Raw genomic sequence first — 18,104 nt, forward strand, 5'->3', positions numbered from 1 at the left:
ATTCAAAAGCTGTCACATAAATTGGACGAAGGAAGTATTTGATGAAGACTAAGGACCCGTTTGGCCATGATAAATTTTTCACTTTTTTTTCCGAAATTTTTTTTCACTTTATTTGAAAATTAACGTTTGGCCATGAAATTCCAAATACAACTTAAAGTGAAATTTGGAAAACATCTAAAACCTTATTTTCACTTTTTTTCCCCCACTATTTTTGCTTTTAATACATTCAAATAACCAAATATTTTTTACAAAAATTATAACCAAACACAAGTCTAACTTCAAAATTTCAAAATAAAGCGAAAAATATTTGATTTTCGTGGCCAAACGCCTACTAAAAGTATTAACTTTTGGTAAATTAAAAGGACCAAACTATTAATTACATACCTAAGACACTATGTTAGAACTTATCCAAACACAAGGGACCATTTCTATCATTTTCCTTAATAATATAGCGCGTGAACACTCGCACCATAGCACAAAGTGCGCATATCAGCCATCTCACAACCTTATTTGGTAACCCCCCCACCCCACTCCTCCACCCCACTCCTTCTCTCATTAATTAGATTCGTTCTGTAGATTTTTGATCTGTTTTTCGTTGCTTCTTCATTAAGTTTTAATTTTTTGTTATAAACCGTTGATTAAAGAGTGTGTGTGTGTATAATTATTTCATATACGAATTTGTTTGAAGGAATATACATTTTACGAGGCTTTTGAATTAATTGTTCAACAATGGCCGCACCACCGGCAAGAGCTAGAGCGGATTATGATTACCTCATTAAGCTTCTTTTGATCGGCGATAGTGGTAATTATATCTACCCCTCATTTTATTCCTTTTTCACACATCACAAGTTTTTTTTTTTTTTTAATTATTTTGGAATATTAGCATTAGCTTTTGATTTTTTTTTTTTTTTTTTTTTTAAATTTTTCGGATCTGTGGCTGCATTTTTCAGATCAGTGATTTGACTTCTATATGGATCTAGTGTTTGCTTGGAAATGTATTTTGTTTGGGGAAAATTACGTTCGATGTCTACTAGGAGAAAATATTTACGCCACATAGCCCATATTTTAAGTTTGTTAACCTGTTTAGCCCATATTTTGAATTTGTTACCCCGTTTAGCCCATTTTTTGCGTTTATTACCAGGTTTAGCCCATATCTTAAAGTTTTTACCCGGTTTAGCCCATATGTTAAGTTTTTACCCGGTTTAGCCCATATGTTTACCCTGTTTAGCCCATTTTTGTGTTTAAGTTTTTACCATGTTTTAAGTTTAGCCCATGTTTTAAGTTTTTACCCGGTTTAGCCCATATTTTAAGTTTGTTACCTGGTTTAGCCCATATTTTGCATTTGTTACCCTGTTTAGCCCATTTTTGTGTTTATTACCAGGTTTAGCACATGTTTTAAGTTTTTACCCGTTTTAGCCCATGTTTTAAGTTTGTTACCTGGTTTAGCCCATATTAATCAAAGGTTGATACATTTTGTTTAATACTTTTCCCCAGGTATAATGTTGTATAATACTGTGTATTGGGCTACGTGGCGTAATATTTTATGTTGGGCTGTATATTTTTGAATATTCTTTTTTGTTTTTTTTCTAGTTGATCTCGATGTGTTCATGTTTTTTGGGTTTTTTTTTCTTCTAGATTTGGTTCATTTTCCTGCGAATGATGTTCAGGTAATGACTTAGCATGTTAATTAGCTAGCAGGTTTGATGTATTTGTACCTGTGACGTGACTAGGATTTAGAAGAGCATTTCAAATGTGGTTGAGCGCACAAGAGTAACTACTGGACAAGCATTGATTACCGTAGATTATTGCTGAGTGGAATTTGTTGTATTACTTGTCAAAATTAGCCTGGATGTTACCTAGTATTATTTCATTAGTGTGAACTTCATACTGCATAGCTGGTCCCAAATTCAAGAAGGTTGTGCTTATGTTGAAGGATAGCTTAAATGTGGTTTCATTATGATGAATCATCTGAATATTGAATGAAAAGGATGGATCAACTGATCCCAACTAATTAACTACAACAACATACTGGGCCCACAAGTGGGGTCAGGGGAGGGTAGGGTGTACGTAGACCTTACCCTACCTTGTGTGAGGTAGAGAGGTTGTAATCTGATAGACCCTCGGCTCAGAAAATCGTTTTCAAAAACAGGATCAACAAATACAAGAGTAAAAGCCATAGTGAAAATACTGTAGAAAATAAAAGTACTAACAACAAAAATAGTAAAGATAACTCATGTAAAAGAAACAACAGTAGCAATGCAATTGAAGATAATAGTAGAATAATAATAATGATACCGATAAGTAGAAGAGGGAGCAGACAAGATACTCTAAGCTAGAACCATTCTATCCGACACGAAAGGGAGAAATTGCTCGACTACCTACTAACACTCTATCTTAATCCTCGACCTCCATGCTTTCCTATCTAGGTTCATGTCTCATGTCATGCCTAATCACCTTCCCTCAATTCTTCCTCGGTCTACCTTTACCTCTCCTTACACCTATCACTGTCAATCTCTCGGACCTCCTCACTCCTCACTGGGGGATCTGTGCTCCTCCTCTTTACATTCCCGAACCATCTAAATCTCGCTTCCCGCATCTTGTCCACCACTTTGTTCCTAATCTTATCACTCCCAATGTTCTCACACATCCATCTAATCATCCTTATCTCCGCTACATTCATCCTTTGAACGTGTGAATTCTTAACTGGCCAACACTCTGCCTCATGCAACATAGTTGTTCTAACAACCACTCTATAGAACTTACCTTTAAGTTTCAATGGCACATTCTTATCACACAGGACATCGGATGCAAGCCTCCATTTCATCCACCCTGCTCCAATTTCCTTGCGTTAGTGACCCAAGATACTAATTAGACATGGTTAATTTATTGACTATTTTATCAGGGTCTATCATTCTAGTGAATGTTTGACAGCTTGTCATCAAGAATTGTCAAGAAACGGTTGCCCTCCTTCATGTTATAAAGAGTCTCAGGATGAACTTCTCTCTTTACCTTTTATCATCTTATAAATGTCCGGAGATTGACTAAGCTGCTGGATTAGTTAGCCAAAGGAATTGGCTTGTGGTTACATCCTGCTCCTAGACTTTTGTCTTTATCCAGGTCTCTCTTGTACCATAGATGCAAATAACTCTATAAACAGATTAACAATGTCTTTCAGGAGGATTAGGCTATCAGCAGCCTGCATAATAAAAGCAGTAATAACAGTATTGGCTTTTGTTTGCATCAGTTACTGTATCTCTGATTAATGGAGAAAATCTGGCATCATCTGGTTATCTTCTCAGTGTGCAACTGTGTATACTTTTCAGGTTAAGTTGGTTGCTATAATCTTTAATAATGCTGTCTATTGTGGTTGTTTCTGAAGTCAATGGATAGGTGGGCCTTTGAACTTGAGGAGATGTACTTTAGCTATTTACTAGAATCTTTTACCTTTTAAAACGAAGTTATTTCCTAGGAATCTAAACAGATTTTGATTAGCTCAGTTACTGGGAGATAATCTCTGCATTACCAGCTAGTATCTTATGTGGAAGTATCAGACATTACCATATTACTTTCTCTGTTGCATCCATGAATTTATGTTCCTTCAAATTAAATACTAAATACGTATGAGTTTTAGATCTTGGATCTTGATATTGGTAAAACATGATTTCGAAGAATGACAGAATGCTGTACCAAATTTATCTGTTGTGTGTCCTGTTTGTTCTGTACATAACTGGTAATGTCCGTGCTCAGTAGGAGGTGATGATATTGTGCTCCTGTGACTAAGAGGACTCCTTTATTCTGCTTTCTGTGTTCTTGCAGTTTGGCGTTTGGTCCATACAACATTTCTATTGTTTTTCTGCTGTAGTGGTGGCATGTAAGCCTGTGAGGTGGGGGTTACCGTGATTACTGTTTATCGCCTAAAGTTTAGGTGGGACGGGAACTTCCATATGGTTTATTTACCTTTTTCTTTAGTGTATTAGGTAGGATGAAAACTTCTGTAATGTATTTATTTTCCTTTTCTTTAGTGTATCGCCTAAAGCTAGTTGAGAACTGGAACTTGTCTTATATCTATTCAGCAAACCTATATTTGGGCTCCTTTTCTCTCGGAAGTTCTGAGCTTCTTATTCTGCATCTTCTTCATTGCACTTGGAGGTTATGTAATGTCTTTGCATGACTTTTATAGAGAATGATTGTGTATTGTTTTTGATATAACCTATTATTTCTTTGATGTCCGCACTGCAGGTGTTGGTAAGAGTTGCCTTCTTTTACGTTTCTCTGATGGTTCCTTCACCACAAGCTTTATCACAACTATTGGGTGAGTTCTCTGCCTTGGTTACACTTCTGTGGTAATTGTTTCAGAACGCCCTTGAGAATTATGTACCTGGTTTTTCAGTGTACAGTTACTTCTCAATGCTTACATCTATTTTTTTTTTTTTCAGAATTGATTTTAAAATTCGGACCATTGAGCTTGATGGAAAAAGAATCAAGCTTCAGATATGGGATACAGCTGGTCAGGAACGGTTTCGGACTATCACAACTGGTATGTCATTATGGTTGTTCATTGGTGAAAGTTCTCATGGTGTTTCATCAAGGTTGTTATAAAAAGAGTCTTGGTATTAGAGGTCGTCATGACTGCAAGGAGTTCTCTCCATTTTTGTTTTCTTGTTATTCTTTCAATTCCCCTTTTGTTTCTTCCCTACATTTTCATGCGACCCTTTATCTCTTGCTCCCCTTAGAAGAGATTCGATTATAATTGATCTTCTATATCTTTTGTTTTTGCAAAGTTGAATTAAGCTTGTGAATCCTTATACCTGTGCCTATTTCTCATCTTCATCAATAAATTGCTCAGTATTAAAAGGAAAATCTGGTCTTCCTTAGATCTGTGTGTTTTGTTTACCTGTTTTCTTATTGCTGCTTCTTTTTCTGATTGCAAATTTCTCCAGCTTACTATCGTGGAGCCATGGGTATATTGTTGGTGTATGATGTTACTGATGAATCCTCCTTTAACAGTAAGGTTCTTTGTCCTGATTCTCTTATAATCTGAGGTGCAGTTCATATGTGAATGCTCACCCTTTTTAGGACTTCGGTGAAGTGACTGCATCATTCCATAACTCGATCTGCTTTCTCTCCTTTGTACAGTAGACTCATTACTCCCTCACTCAAGTTTTTCTTTTTCTTTCTTTACTTTTCTCTTACTTTTGTCCCCTCCCATGTGGATGGTTTCTAATTGTTTTATCCTGCCTGCAGACATTAGGAACTGGATTCGTAACATTGAGCAGCATGCCTCAGACAATGTCAACAAGATACTTGTAGGAAACAAGGCTGACATGGATGAAAGCAAGAGGGTATATTCTTACTGATTCTTTATCTATAACTTTTCCTACTCCCTTCCTGTTCCCCTCTGGGCCCTGAGGGTGGCAAGATACACAATAACCCAAATTAGGAAAGAAAAGACAAGTGGTTAGAAATAAGAGAAGTTTGAAGGTTTGTGTTTTACTGAAATCTAATATTTGGCCAATATGAACCTTTTGTAGGCTGTCCCTACCGCAAAGGGTCAAGCACTTGCGGATGAGTACGGGATTAAGTTTTTCGAAACTGTAAGTATGGTTCAACAACCTAGAAAGAAATGCGGGTAGGTTTGCCTGTTCTAAGATTACTGTTATCGTGCAGAGTGCAAAGACAAATCTTAACGTGGAACAAGTTTTCTTCTCAATAGCGAGAGATATAAAGCAAAGACTTGCAGACACAGACTCCAAGGCTGAGGTGAATAACTTGATCTAGTTTGTTAAGTTCTTACAAGTTAGTTTTAGAACAGTAGGGGTACGGAATTGTGAAGATAATCAGATATCTTTCGTAGTTTTGTTTCCATATACTGAATGCTCATAGTTGATGTTGCAGCCTTCAACGCTCAAGATTAATCAACCAGATGCAGGAGCTGGAGGTGCTCAAGGTGCGCAAAAATCAGCTTGCTGTGGTTCATAAAAATGGTTTGAAGATTGCAGATGCAGTTGCACTTGCTGGGCTTTAAAACCATCAAGAAAACAAAAGCATAAGTTGGAGGCTATTTCGTTGGCGCTTGTAATATCTTTATTGGTCATTCTTTGAAATTTAGCGTGTGAAAGATAGGGGTTGACTATTATTTCAGAAGGCAAATTTGTTGCTAACACCTTTCCAGTGTCCTTCTCTGCTGGACTTCATTAGCTCTCAAGGACCTGTAAGGCTGTAACCTAGCTCTTTATGAATCTTATGTGTACGCAAATACAACTTTTATGATTGATACCTGAAACTTGTTACTTGTGGAAAGTGGTTGATTTACTGCTAGGGTGTTCCCACGGTTTGATTATTGGAGCAAATCTTGGATTAATGAAGGTGCTTGTAAAGGGGGAAAAAAAGAATAATTGAAGCATTTAGTTTGGCAGCACAAACTCACATTAACATCCAGCGAAAGCCATTTTTTGTGCGGCTTGACCTTTAAATGCACTGGCCTTTAATTTTTGGCCCTCAAATTGGTGGTCTTTACTTTTTGTCCTACCAAAGCGAATCTACAATATCGTAAGTTTGGGGTTAATTTCGGTTCGGTTTAAAAAAAAAAAAAAAAAAAAAAAAGGATACTTTCACAAGGTAGAGTTTTATAGCAAAGTTAGGCCTATTTGGGTCAAAGTTAGGCCTTAAGGTAGAATTTTATTCAAAATTAGGCCTTAAGGCCTAACTTTACCAAAAATTAGGCCTAGTCGGGCAAAAGTTGGGCCTTAAGGCAGAGTTTTATAAAATGGTAAAATTTCACAAATGAGTATCTTATTGTGAAACCTCTTATTTGTAGGCTACGCTTTTTAATATGCATTCGTAGCTAAAAACAAACGATTTGTGTATGTTTTCGCATGTATTTTGTTACTTGACAAATACATGAGCATCGGTGAAAAAAGGAACAAGCTTCTTTATTTTAACTTTGTAATGGTGGTGGTATTAAATGAGAAATTAAGATATTTTTTACCTTCTTAACCACAAAATCGGTATGTAATATTCCTTTATTTCACAGTATCTCTTCTTCCTGCATTCTTCAACTTTCAAAACGTAAAAATTCAAATTTCAAATTAAATCTTCAACACATATCGAAAATACATTAACAAAACAAACACGATCAATCATCAGGTAATTCGTGCAAAAACATCGTTTTGATTTCACAAATTTCGTCTATTCAAGTTGTATTTATGTGATTTTAATTTTTTTCTTGGAGCATAATGTCAAAGTTGTTTTATTCTTCTGAATTTTTTTTGATTTCTATCTTTATCATTGTAAGCGTGTCAATGAATGAATAATGCTCTTGAAAATTACGGTTGAAAGTATTTTAATGTACATGAATGGTTAGGAATAAAAAAAAAAAAATCCAGTTCATATCTTTTATTTTTCTGAATCTAAATGGCATAGTATAATGCATGATCAGCTAAACTATGTATTTCTGAAGTGTAATTCAATATGTGTATGTTGTATTTGAATTATTAGTGAGCTGTAAATCTAATTTGTATAAATTGTTCAAATTTGAACGTGAATCTTATGTACGGCATACATATTACAGGTTTTATGTTGAGACAGTGATTCAAGGATTTTTTTATTTTTTTTTTATAAAATGGCCAATATTTCATCGTTGATTAGACACTCTGGTATTTGGAACGACGATAATAAATACGTCAATTACAAAATCGATACTGTGACTTTCAAGGAGTATTCGACGTATGAGGAATTGTTACAAACAGTTGCAACCCAATTGAATTTGGACAAGAAAATGAAAAACATAAACATAAAATACATGGTTGAAGGTGATTATATTCCAATGGAAATTCACAATGATATGGGTGTTAGGGTGTATGTGGAGCGAAGAAAGAACAAAGCATTACCAATGTACCCATTATGTATCATTACAGCGATAGAAGCATGGAGATATGTATATCGGGTGAGAGTTGTGTTGAAGGTGATTATTTGCAAATCGGATACACGAATCAAATGAATATAATGGAAACGAGTTGGTTCCGTGATTTGGCATCATCAAGTTGTGGAAAGGTGATTTGTTATTCGAAAACAATAAGGGTATGGTTATTGATGACAAGAACCAAAAGGTAGTTGCCGTCGATCAAGTATATAAGGATAAAGATACATTAAAAGCAGTGATGGTGAATTATGCAATTACAAACAGGTTCAACTATCGGACAGAAAGGAGCAATGCAATAAGGTATTAAAATGTGCATTTGTTTATGTATACTTGTGTGTTGTTATGTATTTGAACGAACCGTGATAGTGTATGTTTGTTAATTTATACGAGTGGAAGTATTTCTCAGCATGTGTATGTTTATTATAAAGTAGAATCAAAACTGATTTGTATGTATTTGTACTCATAAATAATGTGTTTGGCCTGGGTTGCATTTGATTAACTTATTTACATATGGTAAAATTACTCATCTGTCCTTTGTATTAATAATACAAGAATAAATACATTACTGATGTATTTTACATTAATGTGTGTTCTTTTTTTTTTTTTGATTTTTTTTTTTTGTAGCTACACACTTGTGTGCGTATCAGGAGAGTGTGATTGGAAATTCAGGGCATTAAGTGTAGGTAAGTCAGGAATGTTTAGAGTTAGGGAGTTTGAAGACAAACATACATGTTAATTAAAAAGGTTTATTCAATGCCAAGCTACAAGTCGGTTGATAAGTGGGATTGTCAAACCAAATATATCAAATCATAAGAGGAAATATCGCCTAAAGACATTGCGGAGGACGTCAAAAATGATTTTGGAATGGATGTTTCATACATGGTTGCTTGGCGGGCCAAAGAAAAGGCGATGAACGATTTAATGGGTGAACCGATTTGAATCTTATAAAAGACTACGGATATCTATACATATTGGATAAGACTTACCGGGTTCACATATCGAATGCGTAAAACCCACGAAAATGAATTTACGTATGTTTTTATACTTGTATGCATTTATCAAAGGCTTTGATTATTGTCGGCCAATTGTGGTAGTTGATGGAAGCGACTTAAAACACCATACAATGGAACATTTGTCTCGGCAAGCACATTAGACGGTGCAGGTATGTCAAAAAAATACATATTAATTTATTACCTCAATATATATTTTATCTGTTTTAGACAAATACAAAATGTATTTTTTTTTCTTCTTAACTGTATCTCCAGGCAACATACTTCCCTTAGCATATGGTGTGATTGATTCTGAGAATGACAGATCATGGACGTGGTTTTTTGAGTGTTTCAGAGAAACATATGGAATTAGAGAGAATATGTGTATCGTATCAGATAGGCATGAGAGTATAAATAAGGTTGTTTGTAGAATTTATCCGAGAGAGTTGCACATTATGCATGTATTTGGCATACGTAGGTAATTTATTTAAAAAATACAAGAAGAGCCATGATGTCTTTGAGTCTGTTTTTATTCCATGACATAGGCATACACGCGGGATGATTTCGATGAGTTGATGGGGAAGGTTCAAAAGGTAGATATGCGCGTGGTAGAGTATTTGGGAATTTTGGTAGAGACAAGTGGGCTAGATTGTATGCATACGTAACCGAGGGTGAACAATGACTTCTAACATAGCGAGTGCGTGCATTACAGACATCTTCGGACTAGAAGAAAGCTGCCTTTATATATGACTTTCTCGAAGAAGTTAGAAGGATGTTTGGGAGATGGAATTATAATAGTGGAGAAATGGAACACACACGTTCACTACACTCGGTAAAAAGTTTCAGGAGATGCTATCAATCAACGAGTATCTATGTCTACGAATGACGGTATGTTTCAGTTTAATGCTTGTTATAATTTATTTGACAAACTTGTACTTGTACTAATCTGGTGTTTCTACACATTATATAAATGTGTATTTGGTATCCATGAAGCGATTAGTATTAATGTAAATTTAATATATGCTTCTTTGAAAATTGATATGTATTTGTTTAATGATTTGTTCATTTATTTTAAAATTCTGATTGATTCAATAACAAATACATATAATATTTATTTTTTCAGGTAGAACCGTTAACAGAATTCGTGTACACAGTACATGATGGAGGAAGGCGATTCATTCTTAATTTGAATAGTAAAACTTGCAGTTGTCGTATGTTTTAACTAGATGAAATCCCTTGCAATCGCATGTACCGGCTGTCATTAAAAAAAAATCTGGTTCTTGATGATTATTGCTGCGATTTGTTCAAATCGGAGACCGTGTTGAAGACATATGATGTACCTATGGATCCTACCCGAAAGAGCGTGAATGGAACATTCCCAAAAACATCTTGGAGGATGTGGTTTTGCCACCAGATGCAAGAGACACAGTAGGCCAAAGAAGAGGCGTGATAAGCCTTTAAGTGAATTGTTGTTTGGAAAGAGCGAGACATGCTTGCGGTACTTGTGGACAACTTGGGCACGACGGACGTTCGTGTAGTTTTGAGCCTCTAAGGAAGTGAATTTTTCTTGTGTTCCTATCCATTTAACTTTATTAGCGAAGATAGATTGGTTATTTAATTATTTGAACACTTGTGTCAAAAACTTCTATTGACACATGTTGTAGGATTATAGAAATTTTTGCTATGAAATGAATGTCCCATTCAAACTGATCTTAATTGATTTTTTTTTTTCCGATCGTATGGTGTTTTTTCAACTTCAAAAATGCGCATACTTGGTAAAATAACATACATATTATATCCGTAAAAATGATAAAGTTGTTTTTATTTTGAAATTTTTTTGGATTGGAGGCTCGTAGTTGTCTTTGGTAATGTCAACTAAACATTATGTATTTGTTGGCCTTGAAAATTGTATAAGCCGTAATAGAACATACATGTTTTTTGTGATCTGGTGTACGAAATTACACGGTAATGTTCATGTATTTTAATACAAAAAAAAAAAAAGGCAACCCATGTTCGGTTAGAAAATGGTGTTGTCTATTCAACTTCATAACACCGCATATGTGGTATAAAAACGTACGTATTGTTTTAAAGCTGATGAAGTTGGTTTATTTTTTGCAATTTTTTTTTATTGAAATCATATAGTTGTCTTTGGTCATGTCAAATACGCAAGATGTGTTTATTAAACTAAAACAAAAATGAATAAACTTTACTAAAACATACATATTTTGTGAACCTGGTGAATTAAACATACATATTTTGTGAACCTGGTGAATAAATGTATTTGTGGATTCATGATGTCACATTTTTGCGTATTTTTTCCAAACTTCGTATATATTTGACAATATATGGAACTAAGTACATCAAACATATGGAACATAAACCCCGAGATTTCTTTGGTTAAATGATAATTATCCAACATCAGTCAAAATACATCTAAAAACATCAGATTGTTTGCTCTAATGAAAAAAAAAAGGACAAAAAACATTGAATGCACGAATAGTATTTATCAAACATCAATTGCATCTACAGTGTCGTAATCGATTGCTGGCCTAATCGGTCTTGGTGGAACTTCATTATCACTCTCGGCTTTGTCAGCAACCTTGCGTTCAGTGTAGTCCCATAAGAGTGCACCGTATCTCATACGCTGCATGTGGTGCAAGTCTGTTGATCAGGTATGGACGCAGACCAAGCTTCTCAACCTCTAACATGGTCAGAACAATGTTGTTAAATTTAAGAATGTCCAGCACATAAATATATTGTGGTAATGAGTTTAGAACCTTCTCTTGTATTTTACAAATACACGGCAACTAAAAATACCAAAATGCAAGTGTAAAATACTAGTTGATAGGCATGTATTTAATGTAAGTATTTTACCTCACCGTCCTTAAACATGCCCAACATCAAGTAGTTAAGCGATGGCTTTTGATTCTTGTTCTCCAATTAAATATTCTTGGGATTCGGCTTCCGGTTTTTAACCATTAAATTAGGGTCAACATTAGAGCAAAGACTATATATCCACACTTGCATAGCAAAAGAAAACCCTGTAGACAATAAAACTGCTTCGACTTGTCCATCTTGTGGTGAATACTCTTAATCAAATCATCAAATGCTTCCTTACCCCATGTATATTCATTGTACTATTCACTCTCCACCAAGTTAAAATGATGTCTTGGGACTGTGACGTTCCTTTTTTTCACTTGAAAGTATGTAATTATGAATGAAATACGAGGATTGCAATCTTTATAGCATTTTCATGGATTATCACCAACACCCCAATCCTTGTTTCAAAGCACTTATTTAAAGTCATCTTTAAAACACTATTAGTAGAACCACGAAATATTCATCCAACAATGCATTGCGGACCCTCGTCAAAAACAACTTCATCCCCGTAACACTTCAAACCAGTAATTAAAGCAAACTCAAAAAGACCGAATGTCAATTCCGTCCCATTAATATCGATAACAAACGCATCACTATTACTACGCTTCAACTCCCTAACCATAAAACACCTAAATAGCCCGACCCGCACCTCGGTGTCAACTTGCATCTGCATATATTGTCCAAAAATAGTTTTGGAAAATAGCTTGAATTGTCTATCGGTTAGTTTGTCCTTCAACTCATCTTTAATGTTATGGTTCATATATGGCATAACGTATCGGATTAGAGCGGGGGACGTTTAACAAGAATTTGGAGGCCGAAAATTTGAATATAATGGCAACACATGAGAATCAAAAATATATAATCATACATAAACCTGTTATTAATTTTAAAAAATACACAAATGTGAGGAATTACAAATACATGATACATAGTTGATAATTTGATAACAAATATGGTTAGTGAAATACATGATACAGTTGTATGTATGTTTCAAATACAAAACTAATTCAAACAATACAAAAATACATACGAATGCTATCCCATCTATTAATGAATTGTTCAGATCAATAAATACATGCAAACAAAAAACAGTTATTAAGATGTTTAGCTGACAAAAGTTGAACAAATACACCTTTTATCTGACACATACACATACCTGCTTTTTAAAACATACATAAGCCTGTTATTAATTTTAAAAAATACACAAATGTGAGGAATTACAAATACATGATACATAGTTTGATAATTTATAACAAATATGGTTATTGAAATACATGATACGATTGTATGTATGCTTCAAATACAAAACTAATTCAAACAATACAAAATACATACGAATGCTATCCCATCTATTAATGAATTGTTCAGATCAATAAATACATGCAACTATACTTACGGATGCGGTCAAAAATACATGAATCATTAACCGAATTTGGGCAACATGTAAAATACAATTTTATTCACAAAAATATATATATAAAAAATCAAAAAATACCTGCTTGTTCACGATTAATTGTTGTTCTCCAGATCCGTCTCTACAACATTCTTCCCTTTGCTACTAGAAGCAACATCGGATGTTTTTCTCCTCTTTGTGGCGATGCTCAGTAATCATTTTTTTTTCTCCAAATTAATAGTTGAAAGATTTCTGATTCTGACAGGATCATTGATTTTCTTAGATCTCCTTTCAGCAACCAATTTCTCAGCAGAAGCTGCATGAACATCATGTTGTTGCTGAGAAATACCTAAATCAAAAGAAGGGGAATCTAAATTTTGAAGAGTATGTGGGATACCTCTTGTAACCCTACTAGATATGCTTTCATCCGCCATTAATTGATGTTTTTCACTACTCAAATTGGGAAACCCTAAGCATTGAAAGTTAAAAATCTTGAAAAAAATCAAAAATATTGAATTAAATTGACCAAAATACACAAAATAATGAAAACTTACACAAATACACCACCCCCCACAAGTCTCGGCACGATAAGTTGTAGTGGAATCGTGCTTGATGGTAATGGATAGATTCTGAGGAGAAAAAAACTGCTAAAATTAATGGAAAGGGAGAGAGAAACGTAATGTATATTACGTGAGTTTCAAAAATGGGAAGTTGGGATAGTGTTTACCGTTATTTACGGTGTATTTGACGATAAGTGCAAGTTACTATTGTATCTAGAATGGGTAATTTAGAAAATTAATTAGCTATTATTATTAATTTTAATAAAAGGTAGTTATTAACATTAAATAGGTAGTAAAAGTAGTTATAACATGTAAATTTTCCTTATAAAATTCCAATAAGTGAAAAAAAAAAAAAAGTTGCGGCAGAGTTTTACCTTATGCCTTGAGGCAGAGTTTTGAAGGAAAAATTTTGCCTTAAGGCAGAGTTTCGAAGGCAAAACTCTATTTTAAGGTAGAGTTTAATTCTGCCTGAGGTAGAAGCATGTAAAACTCTATCTTGTGATTTTTTTTTAAATTTTTGACTAAGCGAAAATTCGAATCCAAACCAAAAATTTTTTAGGGAAGGATCAAAATTAAAGACAACCAGTTTGAGGGACAAAACATAAAGACCAGTGCCTTTGAAGGGAAATCGTGCAAATGACCCAACAAGAAACATCTAAAGTAGGTAAGGAACATTCCATTTGAATAATCCAATTCAAGTAGAAAGCACTCATCATTTACAGTTTCTACTTCAACTATCACCACAGCCACGAATCATCCAATTCAAGTAGAAAGCACTCACCATTTACAGTTTCTACTTCAACTATCACCACAGCCACGAATGCTTAATTAAAAATAGAACAAAAAACAATCTTTTGGGTGTATTTGGTATGGAAAATGTGGTTCAATTTTTTCATGTTTGATTGGTCAATTTTTGAAAAATATTTTCTTTAGAAAAACAAGCTCCTTAAAAATGAAGAAAAACGACTTCCGTAGGGAAAAGCAAGTCTTAAAAGTGACATTCCACATTGATTGTGTCCTTTTCGTCCTCCAACATATTTCATTTTTACCCCAACCCCCTTAACCCCCATCCCACCACCACCCCATCATTAAGCCTAAAACCTACCATTTCATAAAATAATTTGAACGTGAAGAGTGTCCAAAGATCAGCCTTGCGTTGTCAAATTGCTCGCACACAAATGCGGATTTCGGGTTGGTCTTTGATTTTTGTCCCTCAATTTTGTGGTCTTTAATTTTTGTCCTTCAACATTTTCAACGCGGTATAATTTACGTTTAACTTCGGCATATGTATTATAACATCCACACAAATTATGTCAAACAAGGCAAAACTTTCAACACTCAACATAATCTGAATAATACTACAAAATTTATGCCGAATAACTTAGACCCTTACAGAATTTATGCCGAGCATGGCAAAAATTCACTTTTTTTGAAAATAAAAATGTATGTCTTGAGAAGTAGGTCTCAATATTTTCGCTAACTAAATAGTAGGAGTAAAAATTAAACATATCAGGGACAAAAATGAAGACCAACGCGTTTGAAGAACAATCCGCACAAAAAAATGAATTGCTAAATATCCAAACATTTTTTTTTGCACCGATTGACCTTCAAAGGCGCTAATATTTAATTTTTGGCCCTCGAATTTCTTGTCTTTAATTTTTTCTCTTCACTCAAAATAGTGATTGAAAATACAAGGCAGCGAACAACCATGCTCACCCTAGAGACTCGGAGATAATGCTGAAGCGACTATCAGCCACGTGTAACAGAAGCGGATCCAACCTGATACTCTACATTGATAAAGGAATGCAACAAGTGCAGGTCAGTATAATGAGAAGCATCGCGGCCTGACTGAGCGCCGCCCCTCTGGGAAGTCCCACCTTAACCACGCATGATGTCGGAATCCTCGGAGTCGATAATCCCGCTCCCGAGTCGGGGACATCTCCTAACAACATGGCCAACCTGTCCCGTATGACTACCACGTAAAAGCACGGAATGTTTCGAAGACCCCGACGAAAGCCCCCCGTCAACCGGTCCGGAGAACGCATCCTCGATAATGGACTAGAGGGGCCCATAACCCGAATACACAGGACAACCGGAATATCGAGGTGGCCTCGAACCGACCGGCGCCTTCGAACCATGACCCCCAAAACAGAGAGCTGCCTCTTGTCACTACCAACAAAACTTAGCCGCCCTCAACCGAAGCATCCTCGATAATGGCTATGAAGCTGGGATCAGACAAGGAATTCAGCAGAGAGCCTAGTCCCCTAACAAAACGCCCGATCCTATTAGCCTCGCAGGGAAGCGAGTGGTAGAATCAAATATAGGAAGCGGGTCACATAGGACTCCAAAGACATGCCCCTCTGCTCAAGATGCAAAAAATCCTCCCTACGCACCTCTCGCATGGACCGGGTCATATACTTCTCGAGGAAGGCTCGGTAAAATTAAGTCCAGGTCAAAGGAGGGGAACCCTCAAGTCTGCAAGACACGAAATACCTCCATCATGTCTTCGCATCGCGGCGAAACTAGTAGGACACATAATCAACCCTGTGGGTCTCCATGATCCCCATACGGTGCAGCAACTCGTGCATATCAAGAATAAACTTATAAGCATCCTCAGACGAAGTACCGTGAAATACCTCAAGAACTCCCTCGCTCTAACTTCCCGAATCTCCCAACAAGGTCCCGATCGTAAGCAAATATAAGCCATACCGCCTCCATAGGCCTAATATCACCATCAGGAGCGGGTATCGCATTAATGCAAGGACCCATAGCTGTGAGGGGATGTGCTACCCGTGTAGTCCCCGCCGGGTCCGCGCCCAACTCGGTCCGTGAACCTTCGCCGGGAGTAGTACACCAGCCGCCGCCTCCCGGCATCAAGACAAGGACCCCGGCCATAGTGTCATGCATGGCCCGATCGAAGTAACCTCAGCCGTGTCCGTGCCGGGGCCACACCATCCGCGGCCCGGCCTCGATCCGCCGATACTCGAGCTCGGGAGAAGCGGAGACCCTCTCGCCGCCCTCTCCGCAGAGCCCCGCCTCTAGTCGCGCCCGTGGCCTCTCGCTCGCCACGCCTTCCGGTTGTCGCTCGCCTCGGTGCCTGGCCCGTAGCCGCGCTCTAGCACCTGACCTCGGGCCATCGTAGCTCGAGTCCTCACCATCTATGAGAAGAGATAAGAGTCAAATACCAATTTGATCTTTCTAGATACCAATTAGAATAAAGCAGCACGAATAATGAAAAGAAAGTGAGATTTTCTAAATGTCCTATAGCCTCTTGCAGATAAGTACGGAGCTCATCGTACTGATCGACCAAACTCTACTAGACACACTCTTGTATTATAGACCGGGTAACCTAAGGCTCTGATACCAACTTGTCGCGACTTATTTTGGCATAAGTCGTGCGGGCACTTACCTCTCCCACCTCGGTAAGCGAACCCTTAACCTAACGATAATTAAGACATAAATAATTAAATCAAGCAACAGAATAGAATAAACCCGTAAGTCTCACGATACATATAATTATAGTAGAATAGTGCGAAATAATAACAATACCCCCAGGGTCTAGTCTGAATAATACAAGAGCATCTAAAAAGGGAAATAATACAAGTACGGAATAATAATACATAAAATGTCTATGTCCCCGAATGAATAGGACATAAAGATAGAGACGTCTTCAAGGCGTCGACGACACCATGCTCACCCCGGGAGACTCTAGAGATAATGTTCAGTTGACTATCAACCACTTGTACGAAGCGGATCCAACTCGATACTCGTATTCATAAAGGAAGGCGGCAAGTGTGTCAAGACAAAAACAACGATCGGTAGGCATCATCGGCCGACTAAGCATAGCTAACACAATCCAGAATAATCCGCATCATCACCTCTGGACGTAAATATCGACATCTCGGTAGCACAACCTGGGCCGTGACTCGCAAAGTCTAAGTGTCACCCGTCCCCGATATTTGCCCGACGTACGTACGTGACCTTGGATCTTTGCCCCATGTAGTTCTCACTGTACTCACTCGGGACACCCGCGGAGTCCACGCACTCACTCAATCAATGATTCTAACTAACATCGGATATCGGCCATCTCACATCACTCAAGTAAAATCGAGCCCAGCTCATCAAAGTGTTTCATCAAGTATCATCAGTATCTCAACAGTGTATCATGAAATGAGAGTGCATGCAATGCATGTATCAACACCAATAATCATGCTCAATATCATAAATACCGACAATGAGTACGCCAACTATATATCCGAATCACAAATACCAACAGTGGTTATGCTAACAGTATAACCAAATCACAAGTACCAACAGTGGGTACGCCAACAATATCGAAATCAAGATGATAACACAGAATC

At 36.6% G+C, this 18,104-nt stretch overlaps 1 protein-coding gene across 2 annotated transcripts; it reads left to right on the forward strand.

The window, feature by feature from the left end:
- Positions 1–400: 400 nt before the first annotated feature.
- On the forward strand, positions 401–6,300 carry LOC132065699 (ras-related protein RABE1c-like). Of its 2 annotated transcripts, XM_059459209.1 has the most exons (9): positions 401–513; positions 689–802; positions 4,240–4,312; positions 4,437–4,537; positions 4,941–5,006; positions 5,245–5,342; positions 5,532–5,594; positions 5,668–5,760; positions 5,896–6,300. In XM_059459209.1, the coding sequence occupies exons 2-9, from the start codon at positions 730–732 to the stop codon at positions 5,977–5,979; spliced, it is 651 nt and encodes a 216-aa protein (XP_059315192.1). In that variant the 5' UTR covers positions 401–513; positions 689–729; the 3' UTR covers positions 5,980–6,300. The 2 variants fall into 2 exon arrangements, with proteins under 2 accessions (XP_059315192.1, XP_059315191.1); XM_059459208.1 differs by lacking the exon at positions 401–513 and having other exon boundaries at positions 535–802.
- Positions 6,301–18,104: the final 11,804 nt, after the last annotated feature.

This window comes from Lycium ferocissimum, chromosome 7, assembly GCF_029784015.1.
Source record: "Lycium ferocissimum isolate CSIRO_LF1 chromosome 7, AGI_CSIRO_Lferr_CH_V1, whole genome shotgun sequence".
Lineage (NCBI taxonomy): Eukaryota > Viridiplantae > Streptophyta > Magnoliopsida > Solanales > Solanaceae > Lycium > Lycium ferocissimum.